The sequence below is a fragment of the Vanessa cardui genome, chromosome Z, assembly GCF_905220365.1.
Source record: "Vanessa cardui chromosome Z, ilVanCard2.1, whole genome shotgun sequence".
Classification (NCBI taxonomy): domain Eukaryota; kingdom Metazoa; phylum Arthropoda; class Insecta; order Lepidoptera; family Nymphalidae; genus Vanessa; species Vanessa cardui.
The window spans coordinates 15,546,941-15,565,745 of NC_061154.1; the positions used below are offsets into that span (position 1 = coordinate 15,546,941).

At 34.8% G+C, this 18,805-nt stretch overlaps 1 protein-coding gene across 5 annotated transcripts in view; it reads left to right on the forward strand.

Annotated features, from left to right (window-relative positions):
- The window catches only part of LOC124543042 (H(+)/Cl(-) exchange transporter 3), a 30,997-nt gene extending 17,842 nt beyond the window's left edge, over positions 1 to 13,155 (forward strand). For all 5 annotated transcript variants that reach the window (XM_047121053.1, XM_047121054.1, XM_047121055.1 and 2 more), the window contains 12 exons: positions 179 to 329; positions 1,314 to 1,472; positions 1,982 to 2,121; positions 3,204 to 3,386; positions 3,930 to 4,144; positions 8,822 to 9,030; positions 9,330 to 9,470; positions 9,709 to 9,919; positions 11,005 to 11,168; positions 11,972 to 12,182; positions 12,720 to 12,846; positions 13,039 to 13,155. In XM_047121053.1, the coding sequence (XP_046977009.1) occupies positions 179 to 329; positions 1,314 to 1,472; positions 1,982 to 2,121; positions 3,204 to 3,386; positions 3,930 to 4,144; positions 8,822 to 9,030; positions 9,330 to 9,470; positions 9,709 to 9,919; positions 11,005 to 11,168; positions 11,972 to 12,182; positions 12,720 to 12,810 (1,875 nt within the window). In that variant the 3' untranslated portion in view covers positions 12,811 to 12,846; positions 13,039 to 13,155. The remainder of the gene's footprint in view (positions 1 to 178; positions 330 to 1,313; positions 1,473 to 1,981; positions 2,122 to 3,203; positions 3,387 to 3,929; positions 4,145 to 8,821; positions 9,031 to 9,329; positions 9,471 to 9,708; positions 9,920 to 11,004; positions 11,169 to 11,971; positions 12,183 to 12,719; positions 12,847 to 13,038) is intronic.
- The last annotated feature ends 5,650 nt before the right edge of the window (positions 13,156 to 18,805 follow it).

The following is an 18,805-nucleotide window of genomic DNA, read 5'->3' on the forward strand; positions in this document are numbered from 1 at the left end:
TTATTACGAGCCAAAAATATTAATACGATTTAATTGAAAGAATATATGTGTTGTTAAAGTGCAGCTGGAATATTAGCTTTTATCTAACGTGCAAAATGTATAAATGTCTCTTATCTCGTTGCTCCCATTGAAGTAATATCATTTTTTTTAATATGGACACACCCTTTTCCCTGGACAGTGGATGACCTGGCCTCAGCTGTTCGGCGAGTCTCGCGACGGGCCCGGAGCTTACATCATCAGCTACTTGTTCTACATCGTCTGGGCGCTGCTCTTCGCTGCTCTCTCAGCCTCCCTCGTCCGGATGTTCGCGCCCTACGCTTGCGGATCTGGTACTTTTTATATTATTTTTCAAACACGTGTACTTGTGGCCGCTAGGTTTCTTTCTTTCTTTGTTTAAGAGTCGAGATGGCCCAGTAGTTAGAACGCGTGCATCTTAACCGATGATTGCGGGTTCAAACCCAGGCAAGCACCGCTGATTCATGTGCTTAATTTGCCTTTATAATTCATCTCGTGCTCAGCGGTGAAGGAAAACATCGTGAGGAAACCTGCATGTGACAAATTTCATAGAAATTCTGCCAATGTGTATTCCACCAACCCGCATTGGAACAGCGTGGTGGAATATGTTCCAAACCTTCTCCTCAAAAAAAAGGGAGAGGAGGCCTTTAGCCCAGCAGTGGGAATTTACAGGCTGTTACTTTACTTTAGGTTTCTTTCGCGGGTTCTTCTCAAGTCAGGGTATTTTCTTTTCCGAACTGGTGGTAGTAATTTGTATGTCAATAAATACGTGTAATGCGACTATATAGAATAAATGAATTTGAGTTGGAGTTTGAATCTCTTTGAGTGATTCATAACATGTTATTTCATAGCATAGATACAAAACATTGTTTATACCATTATGAATGTCGCACTTATCGTTTCGAATTTATATTTAATCTGTAATATATCGTGTTACATCTTTAGTACGAATTGAATCGGACTGAGGAATGAGCAATGCGAACGTTACGTCATTCCAAGATGCTGTAACTTCTCACGTTCTAGGAGATTGCTACATTGTTTCGTTATGATAAAACAAATTTATAATTATAGATACCTTTGCAATGACTCATGCATTGCAATGCAACCTGCCAAATTATGTTTTGCCGCTTCTGAGTCCACACTTGTATTCAGGACTACAATGACTTCATATTCTTGCGTACATTTGCTTAAAAATACAGTCTATTAGAACGCAAACCTTCACTGTCGGAAACTGAGTAAAGAAACGAATTAACTGTTTGTGGACTTGGCGGCACATGTGACGTTTTATATATTTTCAGGTATACCCGAGATAAAGACCATTCTGAGTGGTTTCATCATTAGAGGATACCTCGGCAAGTGGACGCTCATCATCAAGGTGGTCGGTCTTATTCTGTCCGTGTCATCCGGCTTGTCACTTGGGAAGGAGGGGCCCATGGTCCATATAGCGAGTTGCTTAGGTAAGTTTACCAAATGAAAAAAGATTATATTATAGTTAATATATGTACCTTAAAATGAATGGAAACGATACAATAAATGCTGGTTTTCTCCAGCATCGTTCCAACCACCATTTGAGATAATATCAATAAATCTTTCTTAGGGCAAGGTATCCGTTTCTATAATAAAATTCCGCAGATATTTTTAACTTTGCCGTCTCGTAAATTCAAATCGTTTATAAAAAATACATTGTTAAAAAAGGCGTATTATTCGATACGAGATTTTGTAGATGATAAAAAGGCGTGGAATTAATACCTGTTGATTTCCACGCAGGATAAATCAATTTAAATAATTGCATTAACAAACATGACTGTATTTTTTTAAATGTTGAAAAAGAGTAACTACTGAGTTTCTTGCCGGTTCCGAACCGGTGGTAGCTTTACTTAATTGTTAAATGACGATTCAAAAGTGCTTGTAAAAGCCAACTTGAATAAAGTTTATATTTTGATTTTGAATGGTATTCGTTGGCCAGGTAACATCCTGTCCTACTTGTTCCCGAAGTACGGTCGGAATGAAGCGAAGAAACGCGAGATACTGTCCGCCGCCGCGGCTGCGGGCGTCTCCGTCGCCTTCGGAGCTCCCATTGGAGGAGTGCTCTTCAGTCTTGAAGAGGTACGTACTATATAGTATAGAACTCCCAACCCGAACCCAAAATCTATCAGAATCTATCAGCTCTTGGCGATAATCAAAAGTATATGTAACGACATCAAGAAAATACAGTATGACTATGTATTATTGATTACCCTCAGAAATTTTAGAGTTATGATATACTCACGATCATCTCATTGTATACTGTAAAAAAAACGCACTCACAATCTTTATTCTATTTATTCTGCCCAGCACATATCGTCTACATCGCCAAACATTTAATATAGAGGTTTTTTGATTGCATGTAATATAAATTCCTTTACGAATTTAATGCGGAGTAACTTAAGCTACATCAACTTTTTTGTTAAATTCAAACACGGACGAAGACGCGGGCGCAGCTAATATATTTATATTGTATTGTAATCAAACAGTTTAACTTCGATAGATTATCATATTTTACGGTTCACAAAATTTCGACAGTTAAGAATCTGACGAGGTGACATATATTTTTTTTCATAGCATATTATTTTTAGTTAATTTTGTGGGAATATAAAAGAGCGACCTTTAGTACGAATTCGTGCTTGTTTGAATACAATTTTTCAACAAAGTCCTTTCTGATCATTTTATTTCGGTTGCTTTGCAATAAATTCCATTCATTTTTGGAAAGCCTACAAAATGGGCATGTTTTTAAAATAATATGTATGCCAAGTTCGTTGTTTTATTGTTGTTAAGGCAGTTTTGAGGAAAGAAAATCAAGAAAATATTGAAATAATTTAGTTTTCAGTTTTAAATTTTTAAATTAGGACAGATAATTATTAAACATTGACAAATGTCCAGTGTTTAATCGTTTTTATAAAACAGAAGAAAAAAATTGATTTTAATTAATCCTTAATTTAAATACATTTATGAAGTTGCATTTTTGACACAATTTTGAAAAAAGCTAAAAAACGTGATAACTCAATAATGGTTAATTTTTGCACCATGCATATGGGGGTTAAAATTATTGCAAATAGTCATCCCTATCACCTCCTAACGGATAGACGTCGAATTACTAATAGCCCTGTACATTAGAGGCATATTGATGGTAACTGATATATAATGTCCAGGTCTCATACTACTTCCCTCTGAAAACGTTATGGCGTTCGTTCTTCTGCGCGCTGATCGCAGCCTTCATCCTGCGCTCCATCAACCCCTTCGGCAACGAGCACTCCGTGTTGTTCTTCGTGGAGTACAACAAGCCCTGGATATTCTTCGAGCTCATACCGTTTGTTGGCCTCGGTATCATAGGCGTGAGTAGAATTCTTTATTTATTTCAAACGGTTTTATATACTAATTTATACAGCTATTTAAAAAAAAAACATTGATGTTGCCAGCTCTATTAAAAATACTATAGTCTGTTCGCGTTAAGAATGCAGTGAGTTGTCATTGTTTACCGGCCTGACTCCGCCCCCTTTGACCAATCAAATCTTATCGAATTACAAAGTCAAGTTCACATTTAATTAATTATTAACTGAGATTCGCAAACGATTGTATATAGTGTTAAGAATTTTGTTGATCAAACACCCCGATTCGATTTTTTATTTTAATGTATATTTTTTAAATTAATTATACTTAGTCTTTAAAACAAATATAATTTGTTGGAATTTTAACACAAATATGCATACACCTTCACCCTGCTGTTAAAAAAGATTTGATTGGTCAGGGGGCGGAGTAAAGCCTGTAAACAATGACAACTCACTGCATTGTTAACGTGAACAAACTATAGTCGAGATTAAAAAGAATGTAATCAGAGTGTTTCCCCTTCCAAAATGAAGCTGACGCGTTGTTTCCAGGGCTGCATCGCTACCATATTCATAAAGGCGAATATTTATTGGTGTCGCTACCGCAAGTATTCAAAGCTCGGCCAGTACCCGGTCACCGAAGTGCTGGTGGTAACATTGGTCACCGCTATCATCGCCTACCCCAACCCATACACGCGGATGAATACCAGCCAACTGATCTACTTACTGTTCAATCAGTGCGGAATATCAAACTCGGACCCGCTATGGTAATATATCATTGTATTTATTAGCTAATCATAATATTTTTTCCATAACATAAATTTATTATCTGTTAAGGATTCCAGAACAATAATGGCACAAGAGTGTGTGATTACTTCGAACAAAGTTTAAATATGTCCGATTTTTGTCATGACTATATTCACAAAGGAGAATAGTGCTAATTGCACTAATGAGGTTGAATCAAAAAGTTCTTACAAGTCCGTATATTATGTGTAATTTAGCAATATTTCTGGGAAGACATTTATTTTTAATGTTTGTGTAATTCTGTGGAGGTTTTATTGCATAGAGTCTGACGCAAACAATTAATCATTGCTTTGTGCAAAGAGTTGGTAAAAACACAAAATATCGAGAAAAGCGAGTTACTTGTGGTAATACGGTATTTGTTTTGCAAATATAATGAAATATGCGGAAAAACATGTCTTGGAAATAATGGTTCTCCACAGGAGGTAAATTAGATTTGCTGTTCCCGCTGGCAATGTTACGTCCTGCGTGTTTTATGAAATCGAAAGCACCCGCTTTCACATAAAACACGGAGGCTGTGGCATTGATTGCACGTCAGAAGAACAGAAGATTATTATTGAACGCGATTTGGTGTATCTTTCTAAATTCGCCAACATGATGTTTTAGTTTTCAGAATTATAATACTTTTAGAAACGAGTGTTGGAAAGAATGGATCGCCCAATCAGAATCATTTCAGTTGGTGTTCCCGTTGGCAATGCTACGGCCTGCGTGTTTTATGAAATCGAAAGCACCCGCTTTCACATAAAACACGGAGGCTGTGGCATTGATTGCACATCAGAAGACCAGAAGATTATTAATGAACGCGATTATATTAAAACTGAAAAAAAAAACGTTGATTATACTTTTTTTAAAAATAGTATCTGTAAGAATGCCGTTACGAAGTATTTGTATCTGGATAAAATGTACATGTATGTTATTTATATCTAACTACCTCCACAATAGTTTGAGTTTGCGTAGTGTCTTCATGTACCTACTTGTGATTTTAGATGAGCCTGCATGTTTTTACTTTCAGGAGACATTAAACCCATGATTTGAGGATTACCCTTATTTTGGAAATATGTCTTTAAAGGGATGGTCCTCCTCTTGAGGAAATATACTCGATATTTCCTCAAGAGGAGGACCATGTTCCCACTAGCAATGCTACGGCCTGCGTGTTTTATGAAATCGAAAGCACCCGCTTTCACATAAAACACGGAGGCTGTGGCATTGATTGTACGTCAGAAGACCAGAAGATTATTACTGCTTGCTATCATACTGAAACTGGAAAACTGCTATTGGGCAAACTATTTTTCTTTTCTTATACAGTATTGATATAATCTGTACATTTGTGTGGTATTGTATTTCTCGTTAAAATATAAATGTAGGATTTTTCTTAATCAATTCTTAGAGTGTTGTCTGTTTTCGCGTTGTATCTTTCTGTGCTTGTTAATTTAGACGTGTCTACATGTTTTCACTTCCAGGCGAGATCACGTCCAAAATTTGAGGAATACAGGTATTTTAGAAACATAGCTTGGTAAGGATGGTCACCCTCCTGAGAACATTTGGAGTTCCTGCTTCCTCTAGCAATGCTACGGCCTGCGTGTTTTATGAAATCGAAAGCACCTGCTTTCACATAAAACACGGAGGCTGTGACATTGATTGCACGTCAGAAGAACAGAAGATTATTATTGAACTCTGTCATACTAAAAATGGAACACTTAGTGGGCGTCCTTTTTCCATTCTCTTATAGTATTGACATATTATATGCATCCGATTACGGCGTTTGTATCAGAGTGAAATTTACGTGTTGATCATTTTAAATAAAGTTCACATTGTGTCCGTGCTCTTGGTGTATCTTTCTATATTCGCCAACATGATGTTTTAGATTTCAGGATTATAATTATCTTAGAAACGTGCGTTGAAAAGAATGGATCGCCCAATCGGATTCATTTCAGTCGCTGTTCCCGTTGGCAATGTGACGGCCTACGTGTTTTATGAAATCGAAAGCACCCGCTTTCACATAAAACACGGAGGCTGTGGCATTGATTGCACGTCAAGAGAACGAGAGATTATTTCAGTCCATTATACTAAAACTGGTACATTATCAGTGGGATTCTTTTTTAATTTTCATATAATATCGGTATAGAAATATGTATATGTGTTTTTTTTACTAAACATCACATTGTGTTCGAGCCCTGAGTGTATCTTTCTTTGCTGGTGTATTTTGGATATTTCTGCTTTTTTTATGTCATGATATCCAAAATTTCACAGTTACAAGTTATTTAAAAACGTGCGTCATTAATGTCGATTCCGTAACTGTAGGATATAGAATGTCTTCGAAAGGATGGTTTTCTCCGTGAACAAATGTCGAGTTGCTGCTTCCACTGCCAGTGTTACGTCCTGCGTGTTTTATGAAATCGAAAGCACCCGCTTTCACATAAAACACGGAGGCTGTGACATTGATTATTCGCCAGGAAATTATTGAACCATTTCACAAAATATATGTATTTCTGAATCGTGGAAAACTGTCATTTTGTCTGTTCTTTATAACTTGAATGTAATATTCGTGTTTACGTGCGGTTATTTAGTATAAATGTCCGTGTAGAATATATTTTTTAAAAAGCTCTACGTACGTGTTCGTTCTCTTGGTGTATTTTTCTACGCTTGAGTGTTTAAGTGGTGGTTCACGCTTTTATTTATAATCAACAGGAGATCCAAAATTTCAGGTTAAAAATTATTTTGGAAACGTAGGTATTCAATATCAATTCCGAAGCTAACCGACTTTCCATGGCTTGGCAAGAATGGTCTGCTTCGTGAGGAAATTTCAAGTGGCTATTCCCGCTGGCAATGCTACGGCCTGCGTGTTTTATGAAATCGAAAGCACCCGCTTTCACATAAAACACGGAGGCTGTGGCATTGATTGCACGTCAGAAGACCAAAAGATTATCATTGAACTCTACCACACTAAAATTGGAAAAATGTCTGCGTATCCTTTCTTTTCATTTTCATATAATATTGGTATAGAAATATATGCGTGCCGTTATACTATTTGTGTCAGAGTAAAGTATACATGTTGTTTTTATTTTTAATAACGGTCATATTGTATTTGCGCTCTCAGTGTATCTTTCTTTGCTCATGTATTTTACATGTGCCTGCTTGTTTCTATTCCCAGACAAAATGATATCCAAAATATCCGTGTAAAGATTATTTTGAAAACATGTCTTAAAAAGGGATTGTCCTCGTCTTGAAGAAATATCGAGTGGCTGTTCCCGTTGGCAATGTGACGTCCTGCGTGTTTTATGAAATCGAAAGCACCCGCTTTCACATAAAACACGGAGGCTGTGGCATTGATTGCACGTCAGAAGAACAGAAGATTATTAATGAACGCGATTATATTACGCCCGTGCTCTTGGTATATCTTTCTACATTCGCCAACATGATGTTTTAGTTTACAAAATTATAATTCTTTTAGAAACGAGTGTTGAAAAGAATGGATCGCCCAATCAGAATCATTTCAGTGGCTGTTCCCGCTGCCAGTGTTACGGCCTGCGTGTTTTATGAAATCGAAAGCACCCGCTTTCACATAAAACACGGAGGCTGTGGCATTGATTGTACCACAAAAAAAATCATTGGATGTGATTATGCTTAAACTGGATTTTTTTATCGGACATTCTTTTTTCATTTTAATATGATATTGGTATAGTCGTACATATATGCGTGCGATTTTAGTGTTTGTGTCGGGGTAAAAGATAAATATCGGTTTTTCTTTAAAAAGCAGTCGCATTGTGTTCGTGCTCTAAGTGTATCTTTCTATGTTCGTGTATTTTATATGCAGGCCACAAGATGTCTTAAATTTCAGGTTAATAATAATTAATTATTTTAGAAAGGTGTCTTGAAAGGATCGTCTGCCTTGGGAAGAAAATTAGAGTTGCTGTTTCCGCTGGCAATGTTACGGCCTGCGTGTTTTATGAAATCGAAAGCACCCGCTTTCACATAAAACACGGAGGCTGTGGCATTGGTTGCACGTCAGAAGACCAGAAGACTATGATTATGTTCTATTGCACAAAAACAATTATAACCTTAAGTGCAGTGAAGTGTTTCAAAAATCTCGTGAAATATTGGCTTGAGTGCTTTTTTATTTATTGGTATAAACGAACAATCCCATCGGAAGTCAATGTCACCTCGGTGCCTTTTTTTTGAGTATTATGTATTTATCAATATGTTTAGTTACAGCTGGCAACGGTACGGCCAGATAACACTGGTTCATTGCATGTCAAAGGGACTAAAGACTTTTGACTGTTTCTATTTAAATAATTATTTAAGTTCATGAAACTTTTAATAAAATATTATTTCGGGGAAGTGTAGTTGGGCGTGACATTAATTCCAAGAACTTTTTGATTCAACCTCGGATTCTCTCACTCGATGATCGGGCGACAACCCGATATGTACGCCGAGAGTTCAGGGCTAGGATTTTGTGCGCAGCCCGTATTACATCTTTAGGCGATCTTTAATTTCACCTAATAAGTTAATTAATATTTTTTTTTCGATGTGACACCAAGGATCTCGTTGGAGTTTATATAATTTAAAAACTTGTCTTCAGGCAATGAAACAATACTTTCATAGCAAGTCTAAAATATATATTTAAACAAGTAACTTTGTTGCAGCGATTACAACCGAAACTTCACTGATGTAAATTCTGCAATAGAGAAGGCAGCTGCGGGTCCGGGGGTTTACCAAGCCATCTGGCTACTCCTCCTCGCTCTTATCCTCAAGCTGGTGATGACGGTGTTCACTTTCGGCATTAAGGTCCCTTGCGGACTATTCATTCCCAGTCTTGCTTTGGGTGCCATCGCTGGAAGGATTGTGGGTATCGGTGAGTAGTATATGCTTTAATATTGTCTTGTTTCCTGTTTAAATAATCATTTCTTTGATTGTATACAGTAGCGTGGTTGTTGTTTAGTCTTGAATATAAAATCAACGTCATTTTTAAAACTTCCTATAAGCTATTAAAATGACACTTTTTCAATCTTATGAAGCTGTATGGAATTATTACGTTTTACATTTTTTCCAGAATTACTGATAACTTAACGTATCCCTTATATAATATTGACGATTTTATAAACTTATCTTAGTGTTAGAATATATTTTACGGCGTTACGTTACTGTACCCAGGAGTGGAGCAGCTTGCTTACAACTATCCGAAGATATGGCTGTTTTCCGGAGAGTGTTCGACGGGTGACGATTGCATCACACCGGGACTCTACGCTATGGTGGGCGCGGCAGCTGTACTGGGCGGGGTCACGAGGATGACTGGTGAGTTACTGCTTAAGCTTGAAAAAATTGAAATTGAAATATTTTAGGTATTTTAGAAATACTTTGAAGAAATAAACAGACAAACTGACTAAGTTCATGGAATAAGGTCTGATTTGACATAAATTGAATTTTGACGTGTTAACTTATTTTGATTGAGTAGATTTCCACGACAATTTGTTATACGTTAATAGGCTCAAAATGGTTTTTGTAAACGATATCCTGTTATTATTTTTTCCAGTATCGCTCGTGGTAATAATGTTCGAACTGACTGGTGGAGTCCGATACATAGTGCCGCTGATGGCCGCCGCCATGGCCTCCAAGTGGGTCGGCGACGCCCTGGGCCGGCAGGGCATATACGACGCTCACATCGCTCTCAACGGATACCCCTTCCTGGACAGCAAGGACGAATTCCAGCACACATCTCTAGCTGCGGATGTCATGCAACCGAAGTGAGTACAACGTAACTTGTTTTTTGTTTTTTTTTTTTTTTTTTTTTTTTTTTTTTATGGTATAGGTTGGCGGACCTGATTGTAAGTGGTCACCATCACCCATAGACAATAACGCTGTAAGAAATATTAACTATTCCTTACATCGTCAATGTGCCACCAACCTTGGGAACTAAGATGTTATGTCCCTTGTGCCTGTAGTTACACTGGCTCACTCACCCTTCAAACCGGAACACAACAATACTGAGTACTGTTATTTGGCGGTAGAATAACTGATGAGTGGGTGGTACCTACCCAGACGGGCTTGCACAAAGCCCTACCACCAAGTAAACTAACTAACTACAGTTTTTATGAGTATTTCCTTTTCTGTGGCAAAGCGAAATATCTATTATGATGTGAGAATTAAGGGTTTGTTGCTTGTGTACGTATAAAGGATATAAAACAATAATTGCAGTATGAATGACTGCGCGCAGGCGAACGTGCTTTCTGTAATGTTTCCCTGTATAACAGACTCATTGCGCGATTTGCCAATAGCTGCTACACTATGCACTGCAAACATTATTTCTCGAATTGTCGTCAAATGACGAGTTTTTTTTTTCGAACACAAATATAAAGCATACATGCGATTATAAGGCTGACATTTTTATCATTTGCGTTATTTTATATGTGGTGTACATACACCATTTGACATTGCAGCGCTTGGCGAATGATTTTGCAAATTTTATTGTATACGCTACACTACAAGAACTTAAAATTCTTATTCAGTACTACTGGACTGATTTTCATGAAGCTGTGTGTATTTTGTTAAGAATGTAAAAGCTGAGATATAACTATAAAACTACATTTTCCGATTCGATGGGAATGAGGATGCGGTGCATATTTATAACGCCTTGCAACATTTAAATTGTTGGCTTATTAGTATGCGAATTTAATATTAAATAGCGAATTTTAATATGTATACTTACGCTTGATAAGCTTGTGACTATATATTATGTAAATACAAATATAAAGTTATTATTATGAATGTGTCGCGATTATACATACATATATATATTTGAAATAACATGAAATGATGGTAATTTGTCCAGACGCAACGAAACGCTGGCCGTGATCACCCAGGACTCGATGACCGTGGACGACGTGGAGACTTTGCTGAAGGAGACCGAGCACAACGGCTACCCGGTGGTCGTCTCCAAGGAGTCGCAGTACCTCGTCGGGTTCGTCTTGCGCAGGGACCTCAACCTTGCTATTGGTAAACGTTATATTTGACGCAGAAAGTATTTTACTATATCATCATCATTCTCCTGCCCTCTTCCCAATTATATTTGGAGTCGGCGCAGCATGTCTTCTCCTTCCATACTTCTCTGTCAGACGTCATCTCGCAAGTAACATTCTTTCTAACCATGTCTTTCACACAGTCCATCCATCGTTTTCTTGGTCGTCCTCTACCCCCATATCCATCCACATTCATGCTCAAGGCCTTCCTCACAATATGTCCCTCATTCCTCCGCATTACATGCCAAAAATAAGTAAAGTAAAGTATAAATATATAATATAATAATAAATATATAATATAATAATAAATATATAATATAATAATAAATATAAAATATAACAATGATATAAGTAAAGTATTTTACTATATACCTTAAGTATTGCAAATAAGGGTACCTAATTATATGTTAGATTCAATGATAACTCCATTTAGACGTTTCAATTTCCAACCAAGTTTTTTTACCTATACTTCGTTATCGCTTTATTCAAATAGAATAAATATTTGGCTCCAAAAATTAAGCAGATTCCTATGCTGTCTGATATATAATCTGACCTTGATTTTGTATGAGATTGGTCGAATTTATTGAGACAAAATAACGTATTATGATCGTACGAGTCAAACGAATCTAAGTAATAATAACACGAGGAACACGTTTCGTTAGTATGTTATATGGGGATTACTTTTTTATTTGGTAATGTCCAGAATGCCTGAAACATAAACATATGCTATTTATTTTTTGGACTTGTATGAGTTAGTATTTACAATATATAACATTGCAGCTAATGCTCGGCGCACAATGGAAGGAATAATTGGTCAGTCGGTGGTGATATTCGCCGGCCCCGTGCAGCCTCTGCCCGGACCTCCCAGCTTACCTCTCAATCGCATACTGGACATGGCCCCCATAACTGTCACCGACCAGACTCCCATGGAGACTGTCGTGGATATGTTCCGTAAGCTGGGATTGAGGCAGACCTTGGTCACTCATAATGGGTAAGGATATAAAATATTTACAAAAAATACTCAGAATTAAATAGTTTTGTTGTACTTTTAGTTTGTAATTTTAAACACTGATCTGATGGCAGATATACTATAAGAATATTTCAGTAGTTTTTCATTAAGTAACAAGCAATTTGATCACTATTGTTGGTATAATACAAAAACTCTCCTCACAATCAATACTTTATCTCTCCTGAAGTGGTTCACGATCCTTCCAATTCGACGATTCAAGTAAGAATGACCATTTCTAGGCTTACTCCTAGTATTTAATGTTTACACGCCCCTCCTCCGACTGTAGCAACATCCGGTTTCGATCAATTTTAAAAACAATTTAGTTTAGTCAAAACCGGATGTTGACAATCAACGCAAATTGTAACAACTATTTAAATCGAATTATTTATGTTGATAATACTTTAATACATTAAAACAAGAAAATATGATCATATTAAAATAAATATGCTAACACTATATAGTTTATTGATGTGTGTGTATGGATGTGTGTATGTGTGTAAATGTTTCGTTTTCTCTCAGTCGTCTGCTGGGTGTCATAACGAAGAAGGATGTCCTGAGACACGTGAAACAGATGGACAACGAGGACCCCAACTCAGTGTTGTTCAACTAACCGATGCCGGTCTATACGACAAAGTATACAATCACATATAGTTTGTTCGCGTTAAGAATGCAGTGAGTTGTCATTGTTTACTGACTTTACTCCGCCCCCTGACCAATCAAATCTTTTTTAACAGCAGGGTGAAGGTGTATGCATATTGTATAATATTATATTTATTATATAATCAAAAGTCAGGCCGGTAAACAATGACAACTCACTGCATTCGTAACGCGAACAGACTAGATAATATGATCTTTACATTTTTAATTTAATCTAAATATACGCATGGTATTTAGTGGCGATTGAGAAAGACTAGCCGCCATAGAGTAACCAAAATGATTTTATCGGATGTTTTAAGATATGAAAGTGATCGCTATTGATGTTGCCCGATATCGTCGCGTTAGCGTGACCTCTGTATATTCTATAAGCATAGTTGATTATGATAATTATATGCCAAACGTATAGTATGACACAACTTAGATGTAGCATAGGCAAAATTCGTAAAACCGATCACGTCCGAATTGATTACGCTATCCCAAATTATCAATATTTATTTCAAGGTTTGTAATATCGTATGACCTAACATATTCGACAATTTGACACATCGATTAACATGCACTTGCTTTCTCTGTCGCGAGAATCTATAGCGACGAATAGCGTCGAATGGCGTGATAGGGAGCTATTTCTATTGGTTGTGTAAAACGGTAGTAATCGGTTTTATTGAATTTGCCGATGCCACATCTAAGTTGTGTCGTACTATAATTAGCTAATATTACGAGTGGTGCGTTAGTCTTTTTAATTACCGCTATATATATTTTAAAAATTTTATTTTACTTTGTATGTGTATTTATGAGGGTGTTTTAGCCGGATATAAGTGTAGCGATTCATTTATTATTATACCTTGTATAGTCATTACTATCGTGTAATAAGGATGTAATCAAATATAATTTACGTATTTTTTAAGTTTTAGCGTTTTTTATAATCGAATTACTAATGAATAATATAAGTAATTTAATCGCAATTAGAGTACTCCATATTAACAAATAACACAGATGCAATAGTTGTATCAATATCTTTAACATTGCACACTTGTAAACAATAAATTAACGTCAAAGTATGTCTTCGTGAAATAGTCTCGGAATAAACAAAAGTCAATTATGAGCCTCGATAACAATATAGCGCTGTGTAAGATACGCGATGTAACGCATACATTCCTAATGAGATTATCGCTTATAACACTATCAGTTACTGAGTTTATTATATCACTAAGGACAGCCTACAGGTACCTCTGAAACAAACTCGTACCTTAGCTTGTCATATAGTATCGTAACGGAGTATTCGTATATGTATAAAGGCCTATTATTAACGTTAATTTTAAATCAATTAAATTAAGCTGACTTCTGACTTCCATTCTAGTATTTTTTGTTACTTTTGTAACTCCACGCGTCGTCTTCCTTATAACGTATCAGAAGAAGCAATATTTGTCATAATATTATATCATTGATAGGAATGTTTATTTCTTGGAATTTAGTACTAACTGCAAATTTTAATAGAATAATTTAAAGCAATACATAGACATAATCATCAACAGCCTTGCTAACGAATGTTGTATAGCGAGTGAAAAGATACGTGCCCTCTCTTTCTGTCATCGGTGATTCGATATTCGTAAGAGAAAGACAGGGTCGTGTAACTGAGCTGCTTTAAAACATTCATTAGTCGGGTGTAAATATGTAATAAATGTCATTGCAATATGAATTTACTTTTGTTATTTATTAGTAAACAGTATTCGTTAAGGCTACCTCCTGCTTGTCTTCTTATTATTTGTACAACGCTGGCAGTTATTATATTGATATTTATTTATTGTCATACAAAGATCGTATTATGTCTGAAATTCGAGGTGTAGTGTACCGTTAATAGTGGCAGCTTTCTTGTAGATAACATTCAAATAGATTCCCTCGTATATATTAGCAATGAATTGTTATTTTACACGATAAAGTCGGATCTAAAAAGCTGTTTGTAATACGGTATGGTTATATATATCGGATGGGCTCTGCTCTCAACTGCAGAGTAATCAAATGTCATAAGTGTTAACAAATATTTAAGACAATCGATTCTTTTTAATATTGTATGTAAATTTTTATCTAAATGTTTACATTTTTTATATAAGTGTCGTTTATTGTAATCAAATTATACGTTATCTGATGATGAATAATAATATGTATAATTGTTAAATAACAGCGTAAGAGCATTCGACGAGGTGCCTTACATCGCTTCAGGTCTTAGACTGTCGACGTATTCACTATTCAATCGTCGTCTTATTAATAAACGTCAATATTAATAATATTGCGTGCAATTTGTGGCTCTTTTCTTATTCTCAATAATAAAATAAATAAAGATATCGCTGAAGGCCTCTTGTTAATAAGACGAATCGAATAAAGGAATCTGTGTAGTAAATATTAATGTAAATGGCGTAGAGCGGCCAGCTGATTCCACAGTCGGCCTGAGGTCATATCTTTTCGTGCCGTAAAACCGAATATACAGCGGCGCGATATTTGCTTGTAGTTGAAGATAATAGTGACAGTTGTTTAGAAATCGTTGAAGTAAATAGTTTTATTTCGAATCATATATTTATCCATGAACATTTTTAGTGGATTATATTAGATGTTATACATTTCAAGTTTTTTTTTAATAATATGTATTAAACAAAAAAAGTGTACATAATAATATCAGTCGGAGTAATGTTAGCGTAATTTCGTAGATATAGTTTTGTATAGAGCTTTGCAAATGTCTACGATATTTTACGACGTGTTTTTGTTGTTTTTTTTATTTGTATAATTTAGTCGTAATATTTTTTATTTATATCGAAATAAAATATATTTTGTAAATGTACTATTGGCGATAGAGAATAATAAATATGTCAGATATAGTACTAGACATCTCAGTTTCACTGTATTTGTAATTGCATAATAGCTTTTTTATTATTTACTAATACGGCTTTATATACAAACGTTTGTGATTACACAACACAGTGCAATTAATATGTGATTTGTCTTGCAGCTTACTATTTAAATTCACAATATTTAACGTATTTCATATACTTATTTTACTTGTAAATATATAAAATATTATTATACACTAATGTAATGTAAACTTAGTGTAGCAGATACGTGTCTCACGCTATGTGCTATAGATTGTCATGTAATCGATATCTTTCATTCATAAGAGAAACATATTTTTTGTAAGACGGATACCGTTGGTGAGTATCAAGCGAAACAAATAGAATATGCATTCAGCAGTCGCCATGGATGTGCAATCTCTGAACAAAAATTACCCTGCAACTGCTCTTTATAAGAAGAAGTAACGATGGCTGCGGCTACGGCCACCTTGTCCATTGTCAATCGTGATATGAATTTATGTATATAATTCCAGTGTAACGGTAAAACAGTCGTATATCCCTACAGCATCCGATCGCCTGAGCCCGATCTGTACCGGGAGTTGAATGATATTCACCGCTGTATAAAAGGACTGATGAACAATTTAGATGTTTGTAAATATACACTATTATCGTATACACGTAACGCGTTCTACCTTACGCGCACTTTTGTAGAGAATATATATGTATATGATGACTAATGTAACAGCTCTTATGACCAAAATTGTATTGCGATATCTTGGATTTAAGGTCCACTTTCCTCTCGAGTGTGTGTTATATGTTAAGATCTTACTATTCGTACAGAATAAAGGCAAATAAAGTGTTCTGCATTATTTCATTCCAACAGTTATAAATTATTTTGTACCATTTGCTTTAAATTGATTTTGACTACATTTTTTTTATTTTGTTTCCACACGATGTTCTGAATGATTCTAGGCTCTGACTTCAACCATTCCTTTTTCTTGTAATCCGATGAAATAGTAATATAAATGGATCAGAATTTTACTGCCTTAAGTACTTCTTAACTGAACTACCTAATAACTTGATACTTAACTAAATCCTTTCTTGCTTTTTTTTTTACTACAGCAAAAATTGGCCGAGTTTTTTTGTTTTATTGTAGTGAGCTGGGCTTCGCTTTTTCAGTTGGCTTTGCGAATTTAATTTTTGGTTGCAATGCAATGTACTCTTAAGATTTAAGCAACGCGATTGATTTAACATACTCAATTTTTCGTATATTTAACTATCACATAACTTGTTAAAGAAACCTTTGAAGGCCGAAGTATTGTTTGCATATTGAAGTAATTAATATTTCCTTGAAATAATTAATATTCCTTTTATCCCGAATGTGACCATTATTTTTAAAATGTATTTGGTGTGCAAAATGAACATCATCGACCAAACGCTAATGCAATGCGATTAAGAATTGTGTTTTATTAAAATGAGAATATTCAAAAATAATATATTTTCCAGCATATATTGAGACGAATAATTATAACCAATAAATATAACCAATTTATATTACTACGAAATATACATTACATGTTACTTTTTTCTTAATAAATGTCAAAAAGTCTTGTCACATACAGTTTTACAGTTTCGTACTACGAAGATCACAAACATGCAGTAAGACAAAATTAATCACAGTAAAACTGTTGTGTTAATTTCATTATTATATATAAATAATAATTTAAACACATGTATATGAATGAAATGACAAAGTAACAATAAAAAATAAATACAACAAAGAAAAAAAAAGAAAATCATGAAATAGTCTTATGTCAATTTCGCTCACTAAATTTGCTACATGAGATTTGCTTATTAGCCTTTATACTTGGTCGGTGGTTTAACTATTGTTGGTGAAAATTCATTAAAATCACAGTGAGGTGGCAACTCAACATCAATTAAATTTATCACGTGACAAAGCTTGTGTAGTATTTTATTTAAATGTTGGCAAAATTATGGCGAAAGTACTATGTTGCGAGCGAAGTAAAAAGTAGTAAAAGTACTACTTTTTACTTTTACGAAGATTTATGTTTATTAAAAAATATAACTAACCTAAATAAGATAAAATGTCTTGGCGAAAGGAGAAATCCACTAATTTATGAAAATATGGTAATTAGCAAAAATGGCACATTGAAATATAGCATTTCTCAAAGACAAATGAAGTAATAATCACGAAGAAAATTTAAAAATTAAATTTATTTTGAATACATTTTTTTAATCTAAATTATTAACTTCAACTTTAGTTTAAATTTTTTTTTGTTATTTATCACGTAATGTTCTGGGTTATACAATACTGAGCCTATTATTGACTATATTCTATATTGATTTGGTATTTTAAGGCACTGTTTACTTATTCACAGTATGGAATTATAGTCTTGTATTGAATTAGCGAATGAAGTCAAAGTTAACATAATCGTCTTGTACTGAGTTATCTGTGGCATGGATTTAAATATCGTCCAAAAAAATTAAATCGTTCTAGAAATACATCACAAAATCATTTAACAATTTTTCGTGTAAAGCTAATTATTACCAGTTTATTACGTTATCTGGAAGCATGTCAAATATAAAATGTTATCCTCGATAATCCAATTATGACGTCGAGTTTTCTACTGAATAGTTTCTATAATGCACGAGATGCAACTAGCATTCAGTACTTGGACATTGATTTTTTTATATTATTTTAGTTTTTAGTCGTTTTTGGTAAATGTCAATATATATAAGATAATCTAGCAACTAAGGTTTCTATAACGGCAACACTATTGACATCACAGCCGATACATGGCGAAGCGTTAACAAAATGGCGGTTTACAAAATGCTCACTAAAACGCACTGCTTTAGTAAAATAGTTGAATGTAGGGTATTGTATCGACAGAGTTATAATTACACATTAAGACTAACACCTTACTCTTCGTTAAACATTTAAATAAATTATTATTTATCATTTACGATTCCTACTATTTAATAAGAAAATCAAATTATATTATAACGCATCACAATAATTCCGTTAAGTGACATCGAATCTATTTTCACTTTTGATACAAATACGAAAAAATCTTTATCGAAATATATGTC